This window comes from Acinonyx jubatus, chromosome F2, assembly GCF_027475565.1.
Source record: "Acinonyx jubatus isolate Ajub_Pintada_27869175 chromosome F2, VMU_Ajub_asm_v1.0, whole genome shotgun sequence".
Classification (NCBI taxonomy): domain Eukaryota; kingdom Metazoa; phylum Chordata; class Mammalia; order Carnivora; family Felidae; genus Acinonyx; species Acinonyx jubatus.
In genome coordinates, this window is record NC_069394.1 from 75,839,761 (window position 1) to 75,867,266 (window position 27,506).

General features: G+C 40.0%; 1 protein-coding gene across 2 annotated transcripts in view; it reads left to right on the forward strand.

Moving 5' to 3' along the window:
- The first annotated feature begins 5,630 nt into the window (after positions 1 to 5,630).
- LYPLA1 (lysophospholipase 1) overlaps positions 5,631 to 27,506 on the forward strand; it is a 30,809-nt gene continuing 8,933 nt past the window's right edge. Inside the window, exons 1-5 of one of the 2 annotated variants that reach the window (XM_015071280.3) lie at positions 5,631 to 5,770; positions 7,259 to 7,290; positions 21,670 to 21,735; positions 23,535 to 23,582; positions 24,833 to 24,903. In XM_015071280.3, the coding sequence (XP_014926766.1) occupies positions 23,542 to 23,582; positions 24,833 to 24,903 (112 nt within the window). In that variant the 5' untranslated portion in view covers positions 5,631 to 5,770; positions 7,259 to 7,290; positions 21,670 to 21,735; positions 23,535 to 23,541. Of the gene's footprint in view, positions 5,771 to 6,130; positions 6,309 to 7,258; positions 7,291 to 21,669; positions 21,736 to 23,534; positions 23,583 to 24,832; positions 24,904 to 27,506 lie in introns of those variants that run through there. The other variant, XM_027042870.2, reaches the window with a different exon arrangement.

A 27,506-nucleotide genomic window follows, 5' to 3' on the forward strand; every position in this document is an offset into this window, starting at 1 on the left:
ACATTCCCAAAATGTTACTGCATAAGGGCTGGGACCAAATTAGCCCTTCAGTAAAGGCTGTAGTGGACCCGCCTCGCAAAGCAAAAATGCGAGCCTCAAATAGACCAACTTAACAAGTGACTTAACTGCATTCCCAAACAAAGGCCGAAAATATTTTAGAAAAAAAATTCAGAAACTCCAACAACTAACAAAATAACGAAAATAAAATCGACAATATTTAGCATATTGTAAAAGAAAAAATTACCATATATGCAAAGAGGCAAGAAAGAAATGAAATAAAAAATCAAAGTAGATCCAGGGACGCCTGGGTGGCTCAGTCTGTTGAGAGTCTGACTTCGGCTCAGGTCATGATCTCACAGCTCCTGAATTCAAGCCCCGCATCGGGCTCTGTGCCAACAGCTCAGAGCCTGGATCCTGCTTCGGATTCTGGGTCTCCCTCTCTCTCCCTCTCCTCCGCTCATGCTCTCTGTCTCAAAAATAAATAAACATTAAAAAAAATGTTTTAAAGTAGATCCAGAAATGACAGAGATGATAGAAACAATTGGCAAGAGTGTTTAAACAGAATAAATATAGTTCATATGTTCAAGATAGAGGACCGAATATGTTCAAGATAGAGGACCGATGAGCATTTTAAGAAGACACAGATGTTAAAAAAATATCTATTGCCCAGCAATGTAAATATACTCAACCCTACTGAACTGTACACTTATAAATGGTTAAGATGGTAAATTTTAGGTTATGTGTTTCACCACAGTTAAAAATTTTGCTAATCCAAAAGACAACAAACAAACAAAACTACAAATAAATGTCTAGAGGTGAAAAATATAATGTCTGAGAAGAAAATGGTATGGGTAAAATTACCAGCAAGTTATACACTGTAGAAAAAGAGCAACAAACAAAGACTTAATAGAAATCATTTAAAATGAAACGGAGGAGATACTGGGGAAAATAAAGCAAAGAGGAAATTATAATCTTTTCGATGGATGATAATGGACAATCAGATAGTCATATGCAAAAAAAACTCAATCGTTCTTTCATACCTTATGAAAATATAGTTCAAGATGGATCATAATAAATCTCCTAAATATAATAGCTAAAAGTATAAATCTTCTGGAAGAAAACATACAAGAAAATGTTAGTCATGTTGGGTTAGGCAAAAATTTCTTAAAGCATAAACTAAACTAAAAGGCATAAACTATAAAAGAAAAATTGATAAATTTGACTTCATGAAAAGTAAAAATTTTAGTCTTTAAAAGGCATATAAGAAAATGAGAAGTTCAGCCACCGATTGGGAGAAAGTATTTTTTTAATGTTTATTTATTTTGAGAGAGAAAGACCAAGGGAGGGGCAGAGAAAGAGAGGGAAAGAGAGAATCCCAAGGAGGCTCCACACTGTCAGCGAACCAGTTTCATGAACCGTGAAATCATGACCTGAGCCAAAATCAAGTGTCAGATGCTTAACTGACCGACCCATCCAGGCGCCCTGGGAGAAGTGTTTTTAAAACGTGTCTCTGACACAGTATTTGTCCCTAAGTTATTTGTGTAATTCTCACAACATAATATTGAGACAACCCAGTTAAAACACGGACAAAAGATGTGATCAGATATATAAAATAACTATTTTAGAGAATATTTTCCCAGGTTTCTAAAGAGTTAAGGCTTCACCTTCTACATGGTTGAGCAGTCCCACTCCTAGAGAAATGGGAGCGTATGTTCACAAGAAAACTTGTACACGGTTGGTAATAGCAGCTCCTTTGTAATAGCCCCAAACTTGAAACAACTCAAATGGTCCTCCGCAGGTGAACAGATAAACAACGGTGTGTCGTGGGAGGGTCGTGGGAGGCTACTTAGCAATTTAAAAAGTGAACAGCTGATACAATACGGATGGATCTCTAAATAGTGATGCTGAGCGAAAGAAGTGCTAGAAAATGATCAGGTCTCTTGAAAGAAACAACATATGGTATCTTAATGTGCTTTTAAACTTCTTACAAAATTTCATTTTTGTTGTTTGTTTTCAAAAAATTCAGTGTTGTTTTGGGGGCACCTGGGTGGCTCCGTTGGTTAAGCGCCCAACTCTTGATTTCAGCTCGGGTCGTGATCTCATGGTTCCTGGACTCGAGCCCCGCATCAGGCTCTGTGCAGACAGAGCTTGGGATTTCTCTCTCTCTCTGCCCCTCCCCGCCCCCCCAAATAAATAAATAAACATTTAAAAAAATTCAGCATTATTTTTGAAATCTGCTCATGTTGCTGTATTTATCCACCATTCATACATTGTCACCTTTGTATAATATCATATGAATATAACCATGAATTCATCCATTTCCTGTCAATGAGTGTTTAGGTAACTCTTGGTTTTTCACCTTACAAAGTGATGCTTTTAACATTCCTATAAGTCTCTCTGTGCACGTATATGTGAGGGTTTCCAAGGTATGCCCCAGAGCAGAGTTGTCAGGTCATAGTTGCTGTTAACCTTAAAAAGTAAAAACTGCTGGTTATTTTACCAGCAAAAGATGGGTTTGTTCAGGAATAAAAGCGAATTATAATCTGGGACAAAGACACTGTGGCAAAACCAAAGGTAAGTCCTGGGAACAAAGGAGAGGTAATATTATTCTTTTTTTCTTTTAAGGAGAAAAGGGGTAGGTTGGGAAGGTTGCTATAAACGAAAAGTCCATTTGAGTACTTTGGGAATTTGACATCTGGTGCCTTCTCATTGGTTGAGCTGCCTGGGGGGGTGGAGGGGTGGAGGGAGGAAAGTGGCTCTTGCTCAAGCTGAAGTAGCAGAGTAGTAGCCACCGGCAAAATGAAGCCCAAGTAAGGTCAAGTCTCTCTCTTCCTGTTGGGTCTGCAACTGACTGGGCATGGTAGGGCAGACCTCCCCACTCTGTTTTAGTGAGGTTTCATGTTACTGATTTTCTCACATTGCACATCTGCAACTTCACTAGATCTTTCCCAACTGTTTTGCAGCTGTATTCCATTTTTTCTTTAGCAGTGTGTGCAATTTAACCTGGTTCTGTTCTTTCCAGTAACACAGGTCTAAAGTAGTAAATTGTTTTAATTTGTCTTTCTTTAATAATTTGAAAAGTGGGGCACTTCCTTGTATTAGTCATTTGGATTTTCTCTTCTGGATATTGCCTACAATTTGGTGGGAGGAATAATGGAGAAACCATCTGAATTTTCTCTCAAAGGTAGCCAGTTATTCTCTCATTTACCGAAAAACTCATTTTTCTATTGATTTGAAATGTCACCCTTAACATACCCCTATTTCTCTTATGTTTCTTTTTTTCTTGCAGTTTTCATTCCATTTTACAACTAAATTGACTCAACTAAGGGAATTCAGTAAAGGATCCGATCTACTTGTACTTTCTTACATTGGTAATTTACTCTTGTAGCCAATGTAATTCTAGGTGATATTGATGGGCAGGGAAAACACTTTTTCTTCTCCTCTCTTAGGTTCAGTAACTGCAGCCTGGCAAGCTGAATTGACAAAAAAACGGATTAATAGGAGAAAAAGGGTTATTTCATATGCCTGTGTTGGGGACCTCACAGAAATGACACAAAAACTCTAAAGAGTTGGAGCACCTTGCTGGCTCAGTCTGTGGAACACGTGATCTTGATCTTGGGGTCATGATTTTGAGCCCTACGTTGGTCCTTGAGATTACGTAAGGAGAAAAAAATAACACACAACTCTAAAGAGGTAGTCAGACATAGAGGCTTATGTACCATTTGAAGAAAGGGAAATAAATTTATGGAGAAATGATAAGACAAACAAAAAGGGTTTTGAGCTTCTAGGGTTTGTAAATTATGGGAAGGTAAATGTGTGGGGGAACTAATGAAAGATAAAAGTTATTTAGCAAAGTTTGTTTGTGAAATAGCACTTTGGTGCCAGCTTTCTCTGTCTTCTTTGTGGCCATAAATCTCCCCCCAGGAGAGGAGATTTATGACCGTCCTGTTCTTTTTTTTCTTAATGTTTATTTATTCTTGAGACAGAGACAGAGTGTGAACAGGGTAGGGGCAGAGAGAGAGGAAGACAAAGGATCTGAAACAGGCTCCAGGCTCTGAGCTGTCAGCATAGAGTCCGACGCGGGGCTTGAACCCACAAACTGTGAGATCATGACCTCAGCCGCAGTTGGACGCTTGACTGAGCCACCCAGGCGCCCCTTAGAGTTTCTGTTCTTAAAGGAAACCCCAAGATGGCTTCTTTCTCCATCTATTGTTTCTCAGTGGCCTTAAGGCAAAATGATCAATATTGCCAAATGGCAGAATTTGGGGCATGAATTCTGACCCCCTTCAATGTCACATGTATGGTAGGGTTGGTACCTCAAATTGCCATATTTCTTTTTTTAATTCCTGGATTTTCCTGCATGTCTATTCTCCCACGCGCATGAATTTTAGAATTATTTTATGAAATTAGAAAATTTGATTGGGATATTCAAAAATAATTATTATCAAAGTATAAACTATTGGGATTTTAATTGGAAGTACATTGTGTTAGTAACTCTGAGCAAATTAATAACCTTATAACAGTGCATCTTCCTATCCAATTATTTGCTCTCGTACCCTGGTGCCTTCATGCTTTTTCTGATACAGGTCTGATACATTCTTGTTAAATTTTGCTTGAATACATTTTTTTAAACTTCTATTGCAAATATTTTGTCTTCCATTAGATATTCTAACCAGGTATTGTTTGTAGACGGAAAAACCACTCATTTTTGTATATTGATTTAGTAATTAGCTATATTGCTAAATTTTCTTGTAACTACTCATTAAGTTTTCCCTATTTTCTGTTAATTCTGAAAATAACTATAATTTTGTCTTTTTTCCACTATAATTCTTTCATTCCCTTACGGGAGGAAAAGAGAGATCAATTAATTAGAACATTAAGGTTCTTTAGAGGATGTATGACTTGGGAGAATCTTGCAGGAATAGTAGCATTTGGATAGGGAGGGAGGGGCAGGTGACTGAAATACACGAAATCGAGTTCAACTCCGCACTGTTGGAAGTTAATCGTTAGAACGGATTGGTGCCCCGGGGAACTATACATATTACATCATAGAAAGTCACATACTAGGGAATATGTCGTGGTCACAGTAAGAACTAAAGTTTTTCTCTATTTAGATCACAACCAAATACTTAAAAGCCTGACATAAACACGTATACTCCTATGTGAAATGAGTCACATTATCATTTTCAATAAGTGAGCACCAACTTAACATTTTTGAATTCTCAGCACTCCAATCCAAGATACGAGTCATAAAAACAGTACCAGTAAGATCCCCAACCCTTCAGCATTCTGGTTACCATGTGAATTACAGTGGAGTGGGTTTTTGAAACCCTTTTGTTCACCAGCTTCCTTCCCTACCTTAGGTGCTACTCTCTAGAGATTGTATAGATCCTTTAAGTTTCCCCACTGAATTGCTAACTTCTGAAGGTCAAGGCATTTTGGTTTCAAGCGTTTCTGCCTCTTGTCGCCTCCCGGATACACAAAGTGATATAATTTGAGCCACCGTGCAGAAAAGGGGCCATCCAATCTTGTGCTTAAATCAGTACAGTGTTAATATTCGTCAGTCATAAATTGTGGATCCACAATTGAGTGTTTTCCTTTTCAGGTGAAGTTTAAAGGAGGAGGGGAGTCGACCCCCAAACTGCACACTAGCAGAGCCCCGAATGGAAATACGGCAAAAGCTCCACCGGCCTCTCCCAGTCGTCCTTCTTGACTCTTACGAACTGAGTACAGCCCTGGCTTCAGGAGACAAAGGAATATCCGGGACTGGGTACGACGACTGGCTTCGGGGATAATTATTTTCTTTACGGGGCCCCAGGAGCGGAGGATAAAGCTGGGCTCCGGGGACCACGCTGCTGGCCTGGGCCTCCGAGCCTTCCCCGGGGTGCCCGGGACGCCCCACGGGCAGGAGCGCCGCGTGGCCACCCGCACCGAGCGCTCGCGGGCCGCGGGGCACCAGAAGGTCCGCTTCGGTCGCAGCCAATCGGGCGGACGGAGAAGCCGGGCATTGTGACACGCGGGCCGAGCGGGCGGCGGGGGAGGGGCGGGCCGACCGGCGTCTCGCAGCGCGGGCGCGCGCGGAGCCGGCGCAGGGCGGCCAGGCGCCTCGTTGGCGCGCACGCGCCTGAGCGCGCGCCCGGAGGGGCGGGCCGGGACTCGCCGCTCGCACGCCCTTGGGCCGGGGCCGGGCGCCCGCTCTCCGTTCCGCAGCCGACGCGCGCCGTCAGTCGAGCCGGTGTATGTGCGGCAATAACATGTCTGCCCCGCTTCCCGCCATCGTGCCCGCCGCCCGGAAAGCCACCGCTGCGGTGAGTGGCGGCGGCCAGGGTTCGGAGGGGCCCGGTCGGCCCGCCGCCGGCTGCCGCCTCTCGCGCGGGGTCGGCGTCGCAGGCCGGTGGCGACCGGTGGGTGGGCGCGCTCCGCCCTGCCCCTCGTGGGGGTGGGGGGGGGGGGAGGGGGGGAAGAGCGGCTCGGCGCGGGCGGAGGGCGCGAGCGGAGCGCGCCGGGGTCGCGGCCGGCCCGGAGGATTCGCCTCCCTCCCGCTCAACGGCCCCCGAACCCGAGTCCTCCGCATTGCGGAGCGAGTGCGGCCCGCCGGACCCCCGGAACCCTCCCCGCCGCCCCCCCCCCCCCCCGTCCCAGCTTGGGGACAGTGGCGTTAGCGGACAAGCGCCTTAACACGAGGTGGCTTTCTAACATGCTTCTGTCTCATTTGTGATGAGGGAATGCTTTATTTTCTTACCTCGCACTCTTGTTCTAAATTAAAGAAGTTTGAAGATTTCGTGTCTCCCAAAACCAGAGGTGCTGTTTTTTGGTTTTGTTTTGGTTTTTGTTTTTTGGGTTTTTTTGTTTGTTTGTTTGATTTTTTTAGGAAACTTGGGGATGAGGATCTCAAACTTTTTATCCCCGCCCGGAAGTTCCTTTTTGCGATGGAAAAATTCGGCACCCTATGCGAAGCTTGCATGGTTTGACTGGAAAGAGACGAAGTCTTTTTCTTAAAATGGGTGGACATTCGCACCTAGGAATGTCTACTTGGGACCTCTTTTAAGTGCTGAAACGCCACCTTGATTGTCTTAGGAACTCGGGGAGAGAAGTTAAAGATTTTCGTCACTTAAGAGGTCTGTAGAGATTGATGAACTTGCTGAAGGCAGTGCTCTGTGATTGCGGCATCATCCACCGTAACCGAGGCCTCAGTGTCTAACGCTTCTCTGTGGGTCTGTTTAGGCATTGCTTATTAATTTTCCCTCTTCTCTTTTAGGTGATTTTCCTTCACGGCTTGGGAGATACAGGGTAGGTACCGCTGGTAGTAAGAGTAATGAAATGGGGTTATGCAACCCTACTTACACCATCAAAGGTTTGTTTAAGGCCTCGAGGATTGTATAAAAAGAAGATTGCTGTTCGTCCTGCTTCTTACAGCCCAGGAATAAGATACAACCTTTTCATTTTTGAATTTTTCTCTCATCATCTTAAATTTGTCATGTTCGTCTCCTGTTTCTGGAACATATTAAAATTGCAAACTCTTCTCTGAGTTGCTGGGGGTATTGGATGCAAGAGATCGGCGGAATGTTTGTAGAGACAGAGTGCAATTGAGAACTTTCTCCAGGAGTTAAAATTGCAGGACGGGCTGAGAAGTAGTTGGTTTTGATAAGACACATAATAGCAACGTGAGGTCTACGGTGTTCTGATTGAGAGCTTAGATAGTCCCTTAAAAGAAATCAGTTGAAGTGCAAGGGAGAACACGCAAAGATTTATTTGGAGGCTGATGAGCCAAATTTTGTTGTGCTAACTTTAGTCACATGATTTATCTTTCCCTTAGGCTTTTTCTGTATTGAGAGGTGTGTGTTTTGGAAAGGTTTTTTGTTTTTTTTTTTTTGTTTTTTTTTTTTTTTTACTGTTTTGTTTTATTTTTGAGGCAGAGAGAGTGCGAGAGGGGGAGAGGCAGAGAGAGAGGGAGACACAGAATCCGAAGCAGGCTCCAGGCTCTGAGCTGTCAGCACAGAGCCTGACTCAGGGTTCGAGCTCATGAACCGGGAGATCATGACCTGAGCTGAAGTTGGACGACTGCATCAGCGAGGTGCCCTGAGAGGTTTTTGTTTTTAATGTAAAGCAGTGATTATCAGGGGCACGTGTCTGGCTCAGTCAGTAGAGCCTGTGGCTCTCTCTCGGTCTCAAGAGTGGTGAGTTCAAGCCCCACATTGGGTATGGAGCGATAAACCAACCAGTGATTATCAATTTGAAACTTGGGCAAAATTACAGAACTGGAGGAAAACTGAAGATGGATAAATTTTGGATAAAGTAGCCAAAAACCATTAAATGTTCTTTCCAAGGAGGTGTTGGGCTAGATGAATTGTTAAAAGTGACTCCTAATATTCTTTTATGTCTACTAAGTGGAGGTGCATGACACATACCTTGTATGGAGCTGGGGAACAGGTTGCAGGACTCCTTCTGGCAATCATGTTGTGTTGACAGACTTTTTTTTTTTTTTTTTTTTTTTTTAACTATTACTTAACTGAAGAGAGTCTCACAGCTCTTTTACAACCAATCCCTGACAAGTCAAGGAGGAACTTGCTACCCTGTAACTTTCTCTTTAAGGAGACCCAGGCCTAAAGAATCAGTCCAAGAGAAGAAATCTTCAGTGTAGGAAGATTCTCTGTAGACCCCAATTTAGCCAGATTCCATCCATGAGCTGAAGTTAAAGACTGAAAATGATGAAGGAAATGTGAGATTAAAATTACCAAGAGCATCCAGGCATCTTGACCAAGAATTAAGTTTATGTAAAAAATTAAAGGTCTCCAATTCTAAAAATACTTCATGAGATAAAAGCTGACTAAATTGGTCCCATGAATACATGGTGAAATTCAGAAGCAATCAATCTGACAAGTGGCAATTTAATGTTTAAAATATGGGTTAAATTGGCGGATGATGGGGATTAAGTGATTTTGTTCGTTGCTATAAAATTGGGCAGGTTTTGCCTTTTTTTTTTTTTTCTTTTTGGTTAAGACTTTTGTAGAACTAGCCAAGGTATACTGTCTGGTAACATAGGTCTCCAGGTCTGTGTCTTTTAGATTCCTCATGAAAAAAATGGTGACCAAATATGATTGGAAGACCCATGTAATTCTATATTTTGACAATTGTAATATATAATTTCCCCCACATTTTTGTTTCTGAGATTGGTGCTCATTTTACTACACGTGTGTTTGTGGTGGTGATTTTTTTTTCCCCCTTAAAAAGCTGTTTTTTTCAGTGGTGTCTCTTATTTAGATTATGTCTTACTGTCCAGCAAATATGAAGTGGCATATTGTCCTCTTGAAAAATTTTCTAGCATATGCACTAGCATGTTTAAAACTCTGAAAAGTTCTGCTGTAAAGAAACACCTATGATAAAATGTTGCTAATAACATGTATAATAAACTGTGAAACTAGTATTCAAAGCAATATGTTTTAGACTATACTGTATGGTGTGAGATCACAGATTTCCTTCTAAAATAAGAGTAGCTGTTAGGATTATGATATTAGTATTGTAAACAAATTCAAACTGTAAATATGAGAGGAGAATGAAAATTAGTTGAAATCCAAAAACCCAGAAGTACTTATTTTTGATAGCAATTTAAAAAATGTTGCATTTTGAAGTATTTTCAAATTTGTGGAAGAGTTGCAAGAATAGAGATTGCTCAATACCTTTTACCCAGTTTCACTAATCTCTGTCTATTGAATAGGTTACTATGTTTGCCGAACCCCCTGAGAGTAAATTGCAGTTATCCTGATTCTTTATTTCCAAACCCTTTAGCATGTATTTCCTAAGAACAAGGAGAGTCTTTTATGTAACCCCAGAACAGTTCATCACGTTTGGGAAATTGAACACTTAATATCATTGTCTAATACAAGAGTTATTCAAACTTTACCTGGTGATACGTCCTGTTCATTGCATCATGTCAGCATGCAAATGATAGCATTTGTCCCCTTGTTGTTTACTTGGATCACTTGAGCATGATGGCATTTTCCGGGTTTCTCTACTGCAGTTATTGTCCCTTTGTAGTTTAAAAAGCAACTTGTAGGGAGATACTTTGAGACTTTGCAAATTGTACGTTAAGCTTTCACCCAATGTTTTTAGCATCCGTTGATGATTCTTGCTTGACTCAGTTGTTAATATGATACGATTTTCTGTCACTCTTTATGTTTATTAATTTGCCCCTACCCATTTTTTTGTACGGACTATAAATTTAGGGAACGGCATTTCATCATTGTTACTGTGTTTTAAAATTTTTAGCTCTTTGAAAACAACTGTAAATTTACATAAATGTTTAACAGAAGTAGTATTTAGAGCTCCTGATGCTCTTCCTCTCAGATTACCCAGTTGTTAACATCTCTGGAACAATTGGGACATACTGAAGAAGTATTGCCTCATTACTCTATAAAATTTCATTGTGTATCTTGTCAGTACAGGAACATTCCCACATCACCACAGTTAACCATCAATCAGGAAGTTAACATTGATCATCAAATATCTTGCTTTTGTCATCACATTTTTCTTGATTTGACCCAATCATGTCTCTTACGGGCCCAGGATCCAATTCAGGATCACATGTTACGTTTAGTTATCATGTGCCTTTAGTCTCCTTCAGTCTAGAGCAGTCTTTCCTTGTCTTTCATGACTTGACACTTTTTGAGAATACGGGCCAATGACTTTGTGGACTGTCCTCAGTTTGGGTTTATGTAATGTCTCCTTCTGACTTAAGCCTTTTTTGACAAAAATAACACAGGTGTTGCTGTGTTCCTCTCTATGGATTGTATCAGACACATACTGCGTTGGTTTTTGTTCACTGGTGATGCTACATTTTTTCACCTGGTTAAGATAGTGTTTGCTCCATTTCTCCACAGTAAAATTAATAAGTGTGTTTACTTAAAAATATTTTGTGGGGAGATGTAGCAGACTATGAGTCTGGAGTTCTTTCTTGTCCGGCAAGAGAGCAGATGCAGAATTGAAAGGCTAGTGTTCGGGAGGAGACAAGAGCCCTGAACAGGGGTTTTGTCTCCGGATTTATTGAGCTCATAAGATATTACTCACGTGGTGAACGTGGAGAAAACAAGATCTTACACACGTGAACGTGGAGAAAATAGACAGTAATCATTAACTTGTGTGGAAGAAGCAAAGGGTCTGGAGGGCAAGTGGAGTTTGTAATCAAAGAACAGTAGTATATTGGCGTCAGATGGACAGTAGTTTCCTGCAGGTGATGTAATAAGCTACTCCTGACCCCATTATAATGTCCTGCTAGCTATCCTCGGGTGCTTTCTCCCCCATGGTGGCGGCTTTCCACTCTAAGCTTTTTTCTAACCCATTTATGTAAGTAGAACCTATTTCCCCACAGGGAGATGCTTCGATATTATGAAAACATGTTTCTCGCCAAATTTTCACCTATGGATTTAGTGTCCGTTAATGATTCTTGTCCATACCTATTATTGTGACAGTTCCAAATGATGATCTTTTCAAAAAATCCTTCATTCTAGATTTATTCATTGGCAACTCTCCCTTCTCCCTTACTTATTATGTATACATATATTCATTTATTCATTTTAAAGTGTCAAATCAGGACAGACTCTTGGATTGCTGTTTTACTCTGAGGGTTACAAACTTAAATCTATCATATTTTTGACGTCAAATCATCTTGTAGTTGGCTAGCGGGAGCCCCTTCAAGCTGCTCTTATGGGACATGTCTCCATCATTCCTTGAGCACTTCCCTGCTTTCTGATACAGCAAGATCTGTTCCAGGATCATCTTATATTTTTCCTACTTCAGTCCTGGGACTCAGCCATTTTTTTCAAGAGCTCTGGTTCCTTTTCGTAGAGTATTATTTAGGAACCTAGATCTGAGTGCCGGATGTGCTTGTTGAAGGAATCATTACTTCTAGATCCTTTCCGTAGACAAAACTAGAAGTGTAGCTACATAACATACATGTGTGGACACACATCTATATCAGTTTTGAAATTTACATATATTAAAATTTGGGGCTTTATACTGATTTCCTCCAGTTCCAGTCAGCACCACTGGGATTATGCTAGCCTTCCCTCTTTCCGTATTTGTAACTCCATAAGAAACCTGGCTTCTGTTCTGCAGTTTTGGCCAGTAGTGCGTTTTGGCATTGCCTCATCACCCCTCCAGGTGCCCCAGCCCACAGCTTTGCTTCATACATGGGAACCACCTCCACACCTGACCGCCCCCCTCGCCCTCACACAGCTGAACGTGACACTTGAAAGCTCAGTTCCAGGGAAGGAGAAAAGGCCAGGTGGAAAACTTGGCCCTCTTCATGTAAACTTCCCTCCATATGTTCCAGGAGTTACTGGTCTGTATTACCGATCTACATGAGAATTTTCTAGGCTGTGGAGATTTTAAAGCTTAGAAAAGAAAGTTTCAAAAAAAAAAAAAAAGACGGGGGCGCCTGAGAAGCTCAGTCGATTAAGCAGCTGACTTGATTTCGGCTCGGGTCAGGATCTCATGATTCGGGAGATCAAACCCTGCATCGGGCTCTGCACTGGTAGTGCGGAGCCTACTTGGGATTCTCTCTCTCTCCCTCCCTCTCTCTGCCCCTCCCCTGCTTGCACGTGCGCTCTCTCTCTCTCTCTCTCTCTCTAAAAATAAATAAACATTAAAAAGACAAAAATAAAGTTTCAAAGACAAATGTTTAAGTAGATTAAGTCTTAACTGAGAGATCAAGTAAGATCAAAAATAATATTGAATTGGCAACATGGGTATATTTTGTGACCGTTCATTTGCAGGTCTTTTTGTAATCAAGAACTAAGAGAATTATAGAGTGGGATTTGGGGATCATTTAGTTACAAGGACTAGAAAACTGTTCAACTAGTTTATACAAAATTTATGGAAGGATACAAGATAGCTCATTAGCATATAAGCTCCAAGAAGGCAAAGATTTTTTTTAATTTCATTGAAATAAAAGTCACCTGAGAACACAGGTTTTTTCTATTTAACTTAATACTATACCATACCATAAAAGTCACCTGAGAACACAGGTATTTTCTATTTAACTTAATACTGCATCCTCAGGGCTTGGACGCTACTGGATACGTAGAAGAACTAAGTGTTGAGTAGATGAATGAATGAGGAATTAAGGGGCAAGACCTAGAATGGGAATTAGTCACCAAGTATATTAAGTTTCCCAGGGCTGCCATAGTAAAACACTACAAACTAGATGGCTTAAAGCCACAGAAATTTATTCTGACAGTTAAAGAAGTTAGGAGTCCAGTGTCAGGGTGTCAAAAGGACTACAAATGCTCCCTGCAAAAGCTGTTGGGGAGAACCCTGTGCCTCTGCCAGGTTGTGACAGTTCCTTGGCTTTTGATAGTTAACTTCCAGTCTCTGCCTCCCTCCTCACATGACCATTTTGCTGTTAATCTGTGTACTTTCCTCATTTTTTTTTTCTCATTTCTAATAAGGACACCAGTTACTAGATTTAGGGCCCACCCTAATCCTAATAAATCCCATCTTGATCCTTAACAGATTACATCTGCAAAGAGCCTATTTCCAAATAAGGTCACGTTCTGATGTTCCAGGTGAACATGAATTTTGGTGGGTACTGTTCAGTCAACTGCATGCACCAAAGTGCCTTTCCTCTCTCTGCTTTTCATCCCCTTGTGGTCTCTTACTTTTGCTTCTTTCTGTGTATTTGCACAATTTCCTCAGCTGACACGTTTTTCTGATCAAAATGGACCACCCCAGCTCTGACTTTATATCAACCCTAATTCTGGTGTTCAGTTAAGAATCTGACCCCATCTTGGGGCACCTGGTAGCTCAGTCAGTTAAGCATCTGACTTTGGTTCAGGTCATGATCTCATGGCTCATGAGTTCGAGCCCTGCGTTGGGCTCTGTGCTAACAGCTTGGAGCCTGGTGCCTGCTTCAGGTTCTGACTCTCTCTCTCTGCCCTTCCCTGGCTCGAGCTCTGTCTCTGTCTCTCTCTCAAATAGAAACAAACATTTTAAAAAACTAAAAAAAAACAAAAACAAAAAAAACTGACCTAATCTTGGGGCACTTGGGTGGCTCAGTTGGTTGAGTGTCTGACTTTGGCTCAGGTCATGATCTCATATCTTGTGGGTTCAAGCCCCGCATCGGGCTCTGTGCTGACAGCTCAGAGCCTGGAGCCTGCTTCAGATTCTGTGTTTCCCTACTCTCTCCCCATCCCCCACTCATGCTGTATCTCTCAAAAATAAGTAGACATAAAAAAAAAAAAAATGAATCTGACCCACCTTGGGTCATTTTGCTCTTAGCCAGATAGTTGGTAAGACTCATTAGGACAGATAGGAGAGATTCTGTAACTGTGATGTGCTACTGGGACAGGGATGGTAATAAGTAGTGCTTTTGTACAAACCTGGAATCTTTGTTTTTAGTTCCACACCATATTACTATGGAGTAGTGAGCATAATGGAAATAGACTTTAGTTACTTTGTTGTAGTCTTTTCTAAAAGCACAATTGAGAAATAAAAGAGTGTGAATTTGTGATATTTCTTGGGATATGCCTGGAAATTTTTTTTGGACTCAGAAAACCTTTGTATGTATATGTGTGTGTGCATGTTTTGTTTTCTTTTTCTGTTTCAAATAAGTGAAATATATTCTGATTGATCTAGGTTTCTGAACAGTAGATTGTTCATTTAACTGAAGCTTTGTGTCGACTTCTTGAATCTTGAGGTTTCCACTGACTTTGAAAATTAACAAAAGGACTGGAAACAAGTTGGCCATACTTTTGTATAATTCAGTTACAGTCAAAGATCTTTAGGGGTACCTGGGTGGCTCAGTCGGTTGAGCATCTGACTTCGGCTCACGTCATGATCTCACAGCTCATGAGTTTGAGCCCTGTGTCTGGCTCTGTGCTAACAGCTCAGAGCCTGGAGCCTGCTTCAGATTCTCTCTCTCTCTCTCTCTCTCTCTCTCTCTGGTCCTCCCCTTCTCGTGCTCTCTCTTTCTCTCTCTCTCTCTCTCAAAATAAATAAACGGTAAATTAAAAAAAAATTTTTTTAAGAAAAATAATAAAAATAAACATTCAAAGAAGATTTTTTATAAGCGATGGGGAGATTATGGATGGGAAAACTAAGGACTGGAAAAGCATTGATTCTCATACTTTAATATGCATAAAAACCACCTGGAAGGCTCAATGTGGTCCCCACCACCAGAGTTTCTGATTCACTGGGTCTGGGATGGGGCCCGGCAATTTGCATTTCTGACAAGTTCCCAGATATTATTACTGATCTGGAGAGAACACTCTGAAAGCCACTAGTCTGAGCTGTCTGTATCCCCGCTTCTACATAGAGGCAGAGTTGGACTAGAACTCAAGATTTCTGTTCTTTTTCTCATAAGAGTTCTTAGTATTTCTTGTGTAGAAGAGTGGTTGGCAAACAGTGGGCCACAGTTCAGTTCTGGCCTGCCCCTTTTTAAAAACTTCTTCAGTTGTTAATGTTATTTATTGAAATATGATTTGCATATCATAAAAGCAACTCTTTTAAAGTGTACAATTCCATAGTTTTTAGTATATTTACAAAGTTGTGGAACCATCACTAAGGTGTTAATTGTAGGATATTTTCAACATCCCCCAAAGAAATGGCACACCCCTTAGCAGATATTCTTTATTCCCTTCCCTGGCAACCACTAATCTCCCTGTGGTTTCTATGGATTTACCTTTTCTGGATTTCTCATATAAATGGAATTGGACAATATTTGACCTTTTTGGTATGCATTCTTTCACATAGCATGTTTTTCAGGTTCATTCATGTTGTGACATGTATCAGTACTTTATTCCTTTTATTCTCAAATAATATTCCATGGAGTGATAGCCATGTATTGATCTTATGAATATACCATAGTTTTTAAATTTATCAGTTGATGAACATTTGAATTGTTTCGTCCTCTTGGCTGTTATGATTAGTGCTACTCAGAACATCCATGTGCAAGATTTTACATGAATATAGGTTTTCCGTTCACTTGAACAGTTGCTGAGGCAGTGGTAACTGTTTAACCCTTTGAGGAGCTCCCAGACCGTTTGTTGTCCACAGTGGCTGTACCATTTTCCTGTTCTACTAACAGTGTAAGAAGGTTCTGATTTTTCCACATTCTCACCAGTATTTGTTATTCTCTTTCTTTTGGATTATAGCCATCCTATTGAGTGTGAAGTGTTTGGGTTTTTAATTGCATTTCCTAGTGACTGATGAAGTTGATCATCTTTTCATGTGCTTATTTGGCCATTTATATTTAGAGAAATATCTGTGCAAGCCCTTTGCCCATTTTTAAAACCAAGTTGTCTTTTTTCTTGTTGATTTTTAAGACTTTAAAAATATATGCTAGGGTCTCCTGTGCAGCTCAGTCAGTTAAGTGTCCAACTTCGGCCCAGGCATGATCTTGCAGTTTGTGAGTTTGAGCCCTCCATTGGGCTCACTGCTGTCAGCTCAGAGCCTGCTTGGAATCCTCTTTCCCCCTTTCTCTCTGCCCCTTTCCCACACTCGTGCGCTCGCTCTCGCGCGCTCTCTCTCTCTCTCTCTCTCAAAACTAAAAATAATAATAATTAAAAAATAAAAATATATTCTAGGAGAGCCTGGCTGGCTTAGTTGGAAGAGCATGTGATTCTTGATCTCAGGGTCGTGAGTTCCAGCCGCACATTGAATGTAGAGATTACTAAAAATAATAAATAAACTTAAAAAAATAAAAATAAAAATATATTTTAGATAATGGAAACCTCATATATGTGATTTTCAAATATTATCCCCCAATCTAAGGGTTATCTTTTCACTTTCTTGATAGTGTACATTAAAGCACAACAGTTTTAATCCTGATGAATTTTAGTTTATCTTTTTCTGTCTTTGGTTACTTGTGCTAATCATTCCATATCTTTGTTGCCAAGCTTCCCCAATTGTTAATCTTTTACTACATTGTGCAACTGTGCATGCATTCAAGCTCTTTCTCTGTCTCCATATGTATATGCTCATTATCTAGTAATCAGAAGTCTTTTTTTTTTTTTTTTTTTTTTTTTGAGGGAGAGAGAGATACATGGCCCAACTGAGGGACAGAGAGAGAGAGAAGCCCAGGAGGGGCGGGGAAAAACAGAAACAGAGAGAGAGAATCTGAAGCAGGCTCCAGGCTCTTAGCTGTCAGCACAGAGCCTAATGCAGGGCTTAAGCTCATGAACCGTGAGATCATGACCTGAGCCCAAGTCCGATGCACAACCAACTGAGCCATCCAGGCATCCCCTAATCCATTCAGGTTTTGCCAACTTTCCCAACTATGTGTTTCCTTCCTGGTCTAAGATCCTTTCCAGTAATTTGTGTTACTTTTAGCTATCATGTCTGTTATGAAACAGTTTATTAGTCTATCTCTCATTTCCTTTATATATAGATGTATATATATATATATATATATTTTTTTTTTAATTTTTTTAATTTACCTCCAAGTTAGTTAGCATATAGTACAACAGTGATTTCAGGGGTAGATTCCTTAATGCTCCTTACCCATTTAGCCCATCTCCCCTCCCACAACCTCTCCAGAAACCCTCTGTTTGTTCTCCATGTTTAAGAGTCTCTTATGTTTCCCCCCCTCCCTGTTTTTATATTATTTTTGCTTCCTTTCCCTTGTGTTCATCTGTTCTGTGTCTTAAAGTCCTCATATGAGTGAAGCCATATGATCTTTGTCTTTCTCTGACTAATTTCACTTAGCATAATACCCTCCAGTTCCATCCACGTAGTTGCAAATGGCAAGATTTCATTCTTTTTGATTGCCAAGTAATACTCCATTGTGCATATATACCACATCTTTATCCATTCATTCATCAGTGGACATTTGGGCTCTTTCCATACTTCGGCTGTTGTTGATAGTGCTGCTATAAACATGGGGGTGTATGTGCCCCGTCGAAACAGCATACCTGTATCCCTTGGATAAATACCTAGTAGTGCAGTTGCTGGGTCATGGGGTAGTTGTATGTTTAGTTGTTTGAGGAACCTCCATACTGGTTTCCAGAGTGGCTGCACTAGCTTGCATTGCCACCAACAATGCAAAAGAGATCCTCTTTCTCCGCATCCTCTCCAACATCTGTTGTTGCCTGAGTTGTTAATGTTAGCCATTCTGACAGGTGTGAGGTGGTGTCTCATTGTGGTTTCGATTTGTATTTCCCTGATGATGTGTGATGTTGAGCATTTTTTCATGTGTCGGTTGGCCATCTGGATGTCTTCTTTGGAGAAGTGTCTGTTCATGTCTTTTGCCTGTTTCTTCACTGGATTATTTGTTTTTTGGGTGTTGAGTTTGACAAGTTCTTTATAGATTTTGGATACTAACCCTTTATCTGATATGCCATTTGCAAAGATCTTCTCCCATTGGTTGCCTTTTAGTTTTGCCGATTGTTTCCTTCGCTGTGCAGAAGCTTTTTATTTTGATAAGGTCCCAATAGTTCATTTTTGCTTTTGTTTCCCTTGCCTCTGGAGATGTGTTGAGTAAGAAGTTGCTGCGACCAAGATCAAAGAGGTTTTTGCCTGCTTTCTCCTTGAGGATTTTGATGGCTTCCTGTCTTACACTGAGGTCTTTCATCCATTTTGAGTTTATTTTTGTGTATGGTGTAAGAAAGTGGTCCAGGTTCATTTTCATAGCCTTTATATTTTTAAAATACAGAGCCTTACCTTTGTATATTCTGTAGAATGACCCTCAACTTAGTTTTAATGTTTTCTCATGACTGGGCTCGCGTCATGTATTTCTTTTGGCAACAGTTTGAGATATACCGCACAATTCACCCACTTGAATTCTGCAGTTCACCCTTTAATATATTCACAAAACTGTGCAGCCATTTTTATTCCAAAAAGAAACCTTATACTCGTTATCACCCTGAAACCCGCCCCCCTATATTCTCAGCCCTAGGTAACCACTATTTTCTATACCTGTAGATTCACCTATTCTGGACATTTCGTATAAATGGAATCATATAACATGGTCTTTTGTAACGGCTTCCTTTACTTAACCTAATGTTTATAAGGTTCATCCATGTTGTAGCATATGTTAGTACTTCATTCCTTTTTCTTGTTGATCATATTTCTTTGAGTAGAATTGCTCGTTCATATGGTAACTTCATGTTAACCAGCAGTACATGAAAATTCTGATTTCTCCCCATCCTCATTAACACTTGTTTCTGTCTTTTTTTTTTTTTTTTTAAGATTTTAAAGTACATCCAACATGGGACTCAAAACTTACTACAACCTTGAGATCAGAGTTTGCATGCCCTGCCGACTGAGCTAGCAAGGCACCCCTTGTCTTTTGATTATAGCCATCCTAGAGGGTGTGAAGTGGTATTGTGATTTTATTTGCATGTACCTAATGACTAATAATGCTGAGCATCTTTTCCTATCCATGTTGGCCATTTGTATATCTTTGGAAAAATGTCTTTTCAGGTCCTTTACCTGTTTATGTTTAGGTTGTCTTTCTGTTTGTGGGTTTTAAGAGTTCTTTATATGTTATGGATCCTAGACCCTTACTGAATGTATGTTTTGCAAATATTTCTCCCATTCTGTAGGTTGTCTTTTCACTTTCTTTGTAATGTTCTTTGAAGCATAATGGTTTTTAATGTTGATGATTTTTTTTGAAAATTTTGTTGTTGCTTGTGTTTTTGGCATCTAAGAAATCATTACCCAATCTAAGGCTACAAGATTTCCATGTATTTTCTTCTGGGAGTTTTATAGTTTTATCTCTTAGGTTTAAGTCTTTTGAATTGGGAAGTGTGAGGCCTCCAACCTCACTCATTAAATTTTTTTTTAATGTTTATTTATTTTTGAGAGAGAGACAGAGACAGAGCACGAGTCGGGGAGGAGCAGAGAGAGAGGGAGACACAGAATTCGAAGCAGGCTCCAGGCTCTGAGCTGTCAGCACAGAGGCTGATGCAGGGTATGAACCCATGAACCGTGAGATATGACCTGAGATGAAATCAGATACTTAACCGAATGAGCCATGCAGGTGCCCCCAACCTTACTCGTTTTTAAGATTGTTTTGGCTCTTCTGGGTCTCTTGCATGTCCAAATGAATTTTGGAATTGGCTTGTCAATTTCTGCAAAGCCAGCAATGATTCTGATAGAGATTGCATTGACTCTGTAGATCAGTTTGTGTGTACTGTCACCTTAAGAATATTAAGTTTTCTGGTCCATGAACATGAGATGTCCATTTACATAGATCTTTAATTTCTTTCAACATTTTTGTAGTTTTCAGAGTGAAGTCTCATATATGTACACACACACATGAACTCACACATATAAACACACATTTAGGGGTGCCTGGGTGGCTCAGTCAGTTAAGTGTCCAACTTCGGCTCAGGTCATGATCTTGCAGTTTGTGGGTTCAAGCCCCACATCAGGCTCTGTGCTGACAGCTCAGAGCCTAGAGCCTGCTTTGGATTCTGTGTCTCCCTTTCTCTCTGTTCCTCCCCTGCTCACACTCTCTCTCTCAAAAGTAAATAAAGATTTGAAAAAAATTAAACACACACTTACACATGCAAGCACTCCTACAACTCTAGAATAGTGCCTGACTTAGTGTTGTTATATAAGTGTAAATATTACTACAGTTGTTACTGATTTTTCTATATGCCTTTAACACTTTTGGGAGAGGTGTATTAAAATAGAAGAATAGTTAATACAAAAGCATTCAACATTTTTGTATTTGTTTATTTAATTTTAAATTGTTTTTTTAATTTTAAGTAGCCTCCTTACCCAACATGGGGCTTGAACTCATCACACAAGAGTCGCATCCTCTACCGCCTAAGCCAACCAGGTGCCCTGCATTTAACATTTATATCTGGACTATTTCACACAAAAAATGTCCTAAGTTACTTTTTAAAAAATTTTTTTAATTTCTTTTTTTTTTTAAATAAGCTCTGTGCCCAGCATGGGGCTTGAACTCATGACCTAGGGATCAAGAGTCCGTGCTCTACCAAATGAGCCCAATAGGCACCCCTTAGGTTACTTTTCCTTTATGCTTTAATAGAAGTAACATGTAGGAAGTATCAGTTACGATGTCAAGTGTAAACAAGTAGGTACTGTATGTATGTATGTATAGTATGATCCCATTTTTGTAAAATCTGTATCTGTTGCTTAGGTGTTATGCGTGAAAAAAATCGAAGGAAGTGCACCAAAAGATAACTGCTTATTCGCAGCTAGAAGGATTGTGATTTACTGTTTTATTTTTTTTAGTTTTTCTCGTATTCCATTTTGAACACGTATAATACACACAAGGAAAGAATGTTAATTAAAGTTATTTTCATTAGAGTAGAAGCATGTAGAGATATTAGACAACTGATTTACTTCTGAGGTTTCTTCCATCATATAAAATATGATTTATATTATCTGTCTTGTCTACTTTGTTGTGAGGTTATAGAGAGATAAATATACCTGTATTTTGTAAATAGTAAAGCCCTGTGGAAATCTGTGAAAGAAAACACACTGCTCTTCAGAAATCAGGAGAGTTCATCTTTATTTGTAGACAAAGCTTAGTAGCCTTTGGGTTGTTGTGGCGTTTTAATAGCATTGACGGCCCATACTTTTATGGTATTATAAAGAGCTACATTTATCCTTGCAAGTTTTTTAAAGTACTATTCCGTTACTAATTTATTGGGATTTAAAACAGTATCTAATGGCATTATTCACATAATTTCCCTCCAGGCATGGATGGGCAGAAGCCTTCGCGGGTATCAGAAGTTCACATATCAAATATATCTGCCCGCATGCGTAAGTATTTTAATCTTTACATTTGTGAGTCAGAATCTGGAGAGGAATCATTGTGATACCTTTACTTTTCTAGAAAAGCATTTAAATATAATTTGTTTTTGTCCTTTTAAATATTTGGTTTAAAAGTAAAGATTAGTAAATTCTTTAAAACTAAACTGGTGACTTGGCTACATAGAATTTTTTTCCTGTTATGTTGGGAAATTTAAAATAATGTTCTCTTGAAGGTCAGTTGAGCTGAGAACCAGAAAAATTCCTTTAGATATACAAACATCTGAGATCTAAGGATATCCACAAGGGGATTTATTTACTTGTCAAGTTTGTCTTTACTATGTTGGCAACACTCCTAAAGTTTATCAGGTAAAGGCATTGTGATACACCATGGGGAAAAAAACCACAGGTTTTGAAGTCTCATAGGTTTGGTTTTAAATTCTGGAGATGCTTGTGGATGTCAAAAAGAAACTATAAAGTTTTCAGGAAACAGAAAATTGCTGAGATTGGCAACATTTTAGGTCAGAATGTTGCCGAGAAACAGTAGCCATGGAGAAGACAACTGTAATTCGAGTTCATGCTAATAGGTTAGTTCATCCTCAGAAGTGGTGGTAGCAGTAGAGCTGATAAATGTGAAAGAAAAAATGGAAGGAGGAAACATATCTGATTAGGTAAGAATACATTCTGTCCCCTTTTTATCCTTAAATAGGTGGTTCATCTTACCTCTGTAGACTACCAAATACTCTGGCCAGGGTTACTGTGTCCTCTATTCTGACTCATGTAAGAGACAATTCTTTTTTTTTTTTTTTTTTTTTTATTTATTTATTTTTTTTCTTTAGTGTTTATTTTTGAGACAGAGAAAGACAGAGCATGAACGGGGGAGGGTCAGAGAGAGAGAGGGAGACACAGAATCTGAAACAGGCTCCAGGCTCTGAGCTGTCAGCACAGAGCCCGATGCGGGGCTTGAACTCACGAACCGTGAGATCATGACCTGAGCCGAAGTCAGACGCTTAACCGACTGAGCCACCCAGGCGCCCCAGAGACAATTCTTGATTAATTAGAATGTTCTCATGTGTTGTGATTGGCCCCAAGATTGAATTTGATTTAAGGCCATTTCCCAACCTAGGAAAATTCATGTTCTCAAAGACATTGTGATAAGATTTGTAACCTCTAACTAAGGTAGACTTGTTTTATGAATCAGGAGAATAGTGATGAGATGTAGTTATAGTGTATTTATTTCTCTTTCCTTTTTTATCTAGCTACATTCAGGTTATCCAACAGATTGTTCATCAAAGACTTGAACTGAGTGTAGTGGACACTTTGGCAAAACGTCTATTTCCCATATTTATTTAGAGGTCTCTTAAGCAACTACATAGCTGAAACTTAGAAAATAAGCAAAAATATAATCTGAGCATATGGGAATTGATGTACCATATCTGTGTGGTAAATTGCTCGTTTCCTTAGACTTAGCCAGAGTCTTATATTTTATGCATTTCCAACTGTCTTGGTTACACATTTTTGTAAGAAAATGTCTGGCTTGAAAGTATTAAATAAGAGTGTTGAGAAAGGAAAATGTTTTTATTTGCTAAGCGTGGTCCTGAACACCTGCTGCTCTGTCTTCAGAACACATTTGGAGGATGTGTAGAGAAAATGATGCAATGTGGATGCGGTGACACAGCTCAGTGTTGAAATTGTAGCATACAATTTTGTGTAAGCCTGAAGTAATTCTCTATCCTTCAGTGATGGAATGTATCAGGTTTTATGCCTTGTTATATTACTCTCACTTTGCGGTTTTTTTCTTTCCTATGTAGACCAGTTATGCCTGTAACATTGAATATGAACATGGCTATGCCTTCCTGGTAAGTAAGAATTATTCAATAAGACCTTTTTATTTACACTTAGTTTTTTTGTTTTTTATTAGAAGAGCTTTTGCATATAGCAATTTTTAATTAGCTATTTTTAAGTTGCAAAGTTACATAATTAACTTTACGTTTAACCTTTAATTATTTAAGTTCTGTATTTTAGCTTCAGGGGTAAACTTGAGGAGCTGTGCCAAGAGGTAGAGGAATGGGAGAGAATAGGTAGATAGAAATAGTGTAGAAAATATCTCCTACTGCCTGATAAACCTTTGTTGGTTTGAGTGACCCCATGTGGCATAACTCTGATTAAGCCACAACGTTACACCCTTCCAACCTCTTGCTTTTGTGGAGAGTTGACAAGTTTTTAAGGAGACCACTTCCTCTTCCGCACTCTCAAGATATTTTCACGTTCCCTGTATGTTTTATAGTCAGGAAGTAGAGTCAGTTCTTCGTTCCTCTAAGCTACTTCCAGTCTATTGTCCTCTTGTCCTCTCTACTTGTTGCCACCCATTTCTTACCCACCCCTTCACTTCCTTTCTGTCTACCCTAGATTTCTTGGCAGTTTTCACAGGTTCCTGCCTATTTTGCCCTTTGGTTCTTTCATCTTCCTTCTCTGGCAAAACTCCCATCCAGAACCACAATTTCTAGCGAACGTAGCTAGAGACCACAATGAGAGGATATAACCCAGTAGGGAAATGGAAAGGGCCTGACAGAGAAGAGGAAAGCTTCCTTTGGGGCTCTGGTTTGAGGTACCTACAATGTACGATGAAAACGTTTTGAAGAATGTGGCTAGAGATCAGTATAATACCTCTGCTTAATAGCTATGAGATGGTGCAGGAGAGAGTGACGGCGTAAAGTAGCTCTGTCCCATTGGACTGACCTATGGTGCAGTAGAAGGGGAGGGGAGTGGCTGGAACTCATTGCAGACTTTTTAGGGGAGTGTGCATCGCAGTTCCTGCTTGGGTGTAGGACTGGATTAGGTATTTTCTTAGATGTTCTTACTCTAAAATTATGTGGCAGTGTGATTTTTTAACATTAGAATCTGTATCTAGTTGGTGAAAGGAACGTGTAGAATGTCATATTCACGCATTTAAGTTCTATTTTGGCCTCTGTAGACATTTTAATATGAGTTTCATGTTCATGGTTTGCCCTTTTAATCCAGACTACCGTGAGTTTAGTGAAATGTACTTACCATAAATACATACTTTTAGAATCCAATAGCTCTTTTAAGATTTTGCCTTGTTTTCCAGGTTCGATATTATTGGGCTTTCACCAGAATCACAGGAGGATGAACCTGGAATTAAACGGGCAGCAGAACATGGTAAGTACAGAAAAATTTTACGAAGACAAAAGAATTCTTATTTTAGTGGCTTCAGTAGTTTTATTGATACTGATGAAATCCGGGGTACAATTATCTGAACTTAGTAGGTGATGCTATTTCCTTCTTTCTGATCACACTCTAAGTTGTTTGCCAAATGGACTCCCTTAACTGTAGGCAGCGAAGGTGAGGTGAATAGGGAAGAATGGTCTTTGTCAAACTTAGTGTCTGTGGATACATAATTTTGCTTTTATTTACAGCAGCTAATAGAGAAAATGGCAACTTAATCGGTGTGGCCAGTTCTCTTCATTAAGGAGACTTGAGTTAATGATGGATGTAATGGTATAATCACGTGCGATGCAAATTATGTTAGTGGTTAATTTTCGTGTGGTAATAATAATAGAAGCCACTGATTGAACACTTAGCTGTTTAAAAAGACAGGTAATTCTTGTACGACTTAGCAGTTGGGGTGACCTTGAGGAGTAAAGCTTTGCGAAATTCAGGGGAAGTGGTCCCAGCACTGCTTGCCGGTGGGCAAGCAGCTACCAGTCGCCAGGCCCCCACAAGCCTTCTCTCCTCCCAACTGGGCCTTTTCTGCCACTTCTGCCTCCTCCATGCCACTGTAAATAAATCCCTCAGGTTTCCCAGCACTTCTTTTATTTCTTAACCCCCTGTTCCTATTTTCTAGCCCATTCTTCCATGCCATAGTCAGGGTGTTGCTTGCTTTTCATGCTCAGTCTAAGAACTAAACTTTATATAAAAAAGAAAATAATTTTTCATTCGGGCGTTTGTTTTTTGCAGTGTTTTAGAAAAAGCAGATTTTTATTTTTTGATAGAAAGGAAGTATGAAATTGGAAATTCTGATCTTAAAAAATGAAACTCTTGGGGCACCCGGGTGGCTCAGGAAGTTGAGCACCCGACTCTTGATCTTGGCTCAGGTCATAATCTCATGGTTCGTGGGTTCAGGCACTATGTCAGGCTCTGTGCTGACAGTGTGGAGCCTGCCTAGGATTTTCTCTTTTCCTCTCTCACTGCCCCTCCCCTGCTTGCACTCTCTCTCCCAAAATGAATACATAAACTTAAAAAAATAAATAAAATGTCACATTGTTGTAAAAAAATTAAACTCTTGCACATATGTAAAAAATGAAAGGACAGGGGCGCCTGGGTGGCTCAGTGGGTTAAGCATCTGACTTCAGCTCAGGTCATGATCTTGCGGTTCATGAGTTCAGGCCCCATGTCGGGCTCTGTGCTGGCGGCTCAGAGCCTGGAGCCTGCTTCGGATTCTGTGCCTCCCTCTCTCTCTCTGCCCCTCTCCTGCTTGTGCTCTTTCTACCTCTCAAAAATAAACAAACACTAAAAAAAAAAAAACACATAGCACTGATTATAAAGAAAAATTTGAGGAGTCAGCAGTTTTATAGTTAATGATTTGTGTCAAAGTGTTCTGCAAAACAAAAGAACCCTTTGATTTTTTTTCGTACATCATTTAGTGGCTATAAGAAAAATTAGAGTTTTAAAATAATAGAAATGAACTTTTTTTTTTTTAATGTTTATTTCTTTTGAGAGAGAGAGCGAGCAGGGAAGGGGCAAAGAGAGAGAATCCCCAGCAGGCTCCGCTGAGAGCACGGAGCCCAACACGGGGCTCAAACCTGAGAACCGTGAGATCGTGACCTGAGCCGAAATCAAAAGGTGGACACTTAACTGACTGAACCACCCAGGTGCCCCTAGTAGAATGAATGTTTTATTTATTTATTTATTTATTTATTTATTTATTAAAAATGTTTGTTTTTTTAAATGTTTTATTTATTTTTGAGACAGGGAGAGACAGAGCATGAACGGGGGAGGGTCAGAGAGAGAGGGAGACTCAGAATCTGAAACAGGCTCCAGGTTCTGAGCAGTCAGCACAGAGCCCGACACGGGGCTCGAACTCACGGACAGTGAGATCGTGACCTGAGCCCAAGTTGGACGCTTAACCGACTGAGCCATCCAGGCGCCCCAAAAATGTTTATTTTTGAGAGAGAGTGCGAGCAGGGGAGGGGCAGAGAGAGAGGGGGACAGAGGATCTGAAGCAAGCTCCATGCCGACAGCAGACCGCCTGATGTGGGGCTCAAACTCATGCACCACGAGATCATGACCTGAGCTGAAGTCAGATGCTTAACTGACTGAGCAACCCAGGTACCCCTAGAATGAACTTTATAAACACTGTAAATCACAAACCATGTAATCTATATTTCTTAGGATTTAAAATGGCAACTTGAGGTACAAATTCCTATGATTCATTGAAGAGAGAGAAATATAGAATGTATATGGGCAGAATTGACGCAGGTAAAAGAATATCCATTGATTGGTAAGAGAAAGAACTTTTGTTTACAAATGACATAAATAATTGGACAGGGGTGTCTCACTGGCTCAGTTGAAAGAGCGGAGTATGCGACTCTTGATCTCAGGGTTGAGTTCAAGCCCCACATTGGGTATAGAGATTACTTAAGAATAAAATCTTAAAAAAAGAAAAAAAAAAAAAGGAAATAATTGAACTATTTAAGCAACACCTGCCAAATATGAGTTTTATAATGAAAATACATCCTCCTTTTATATTTTAATAGAGTGCT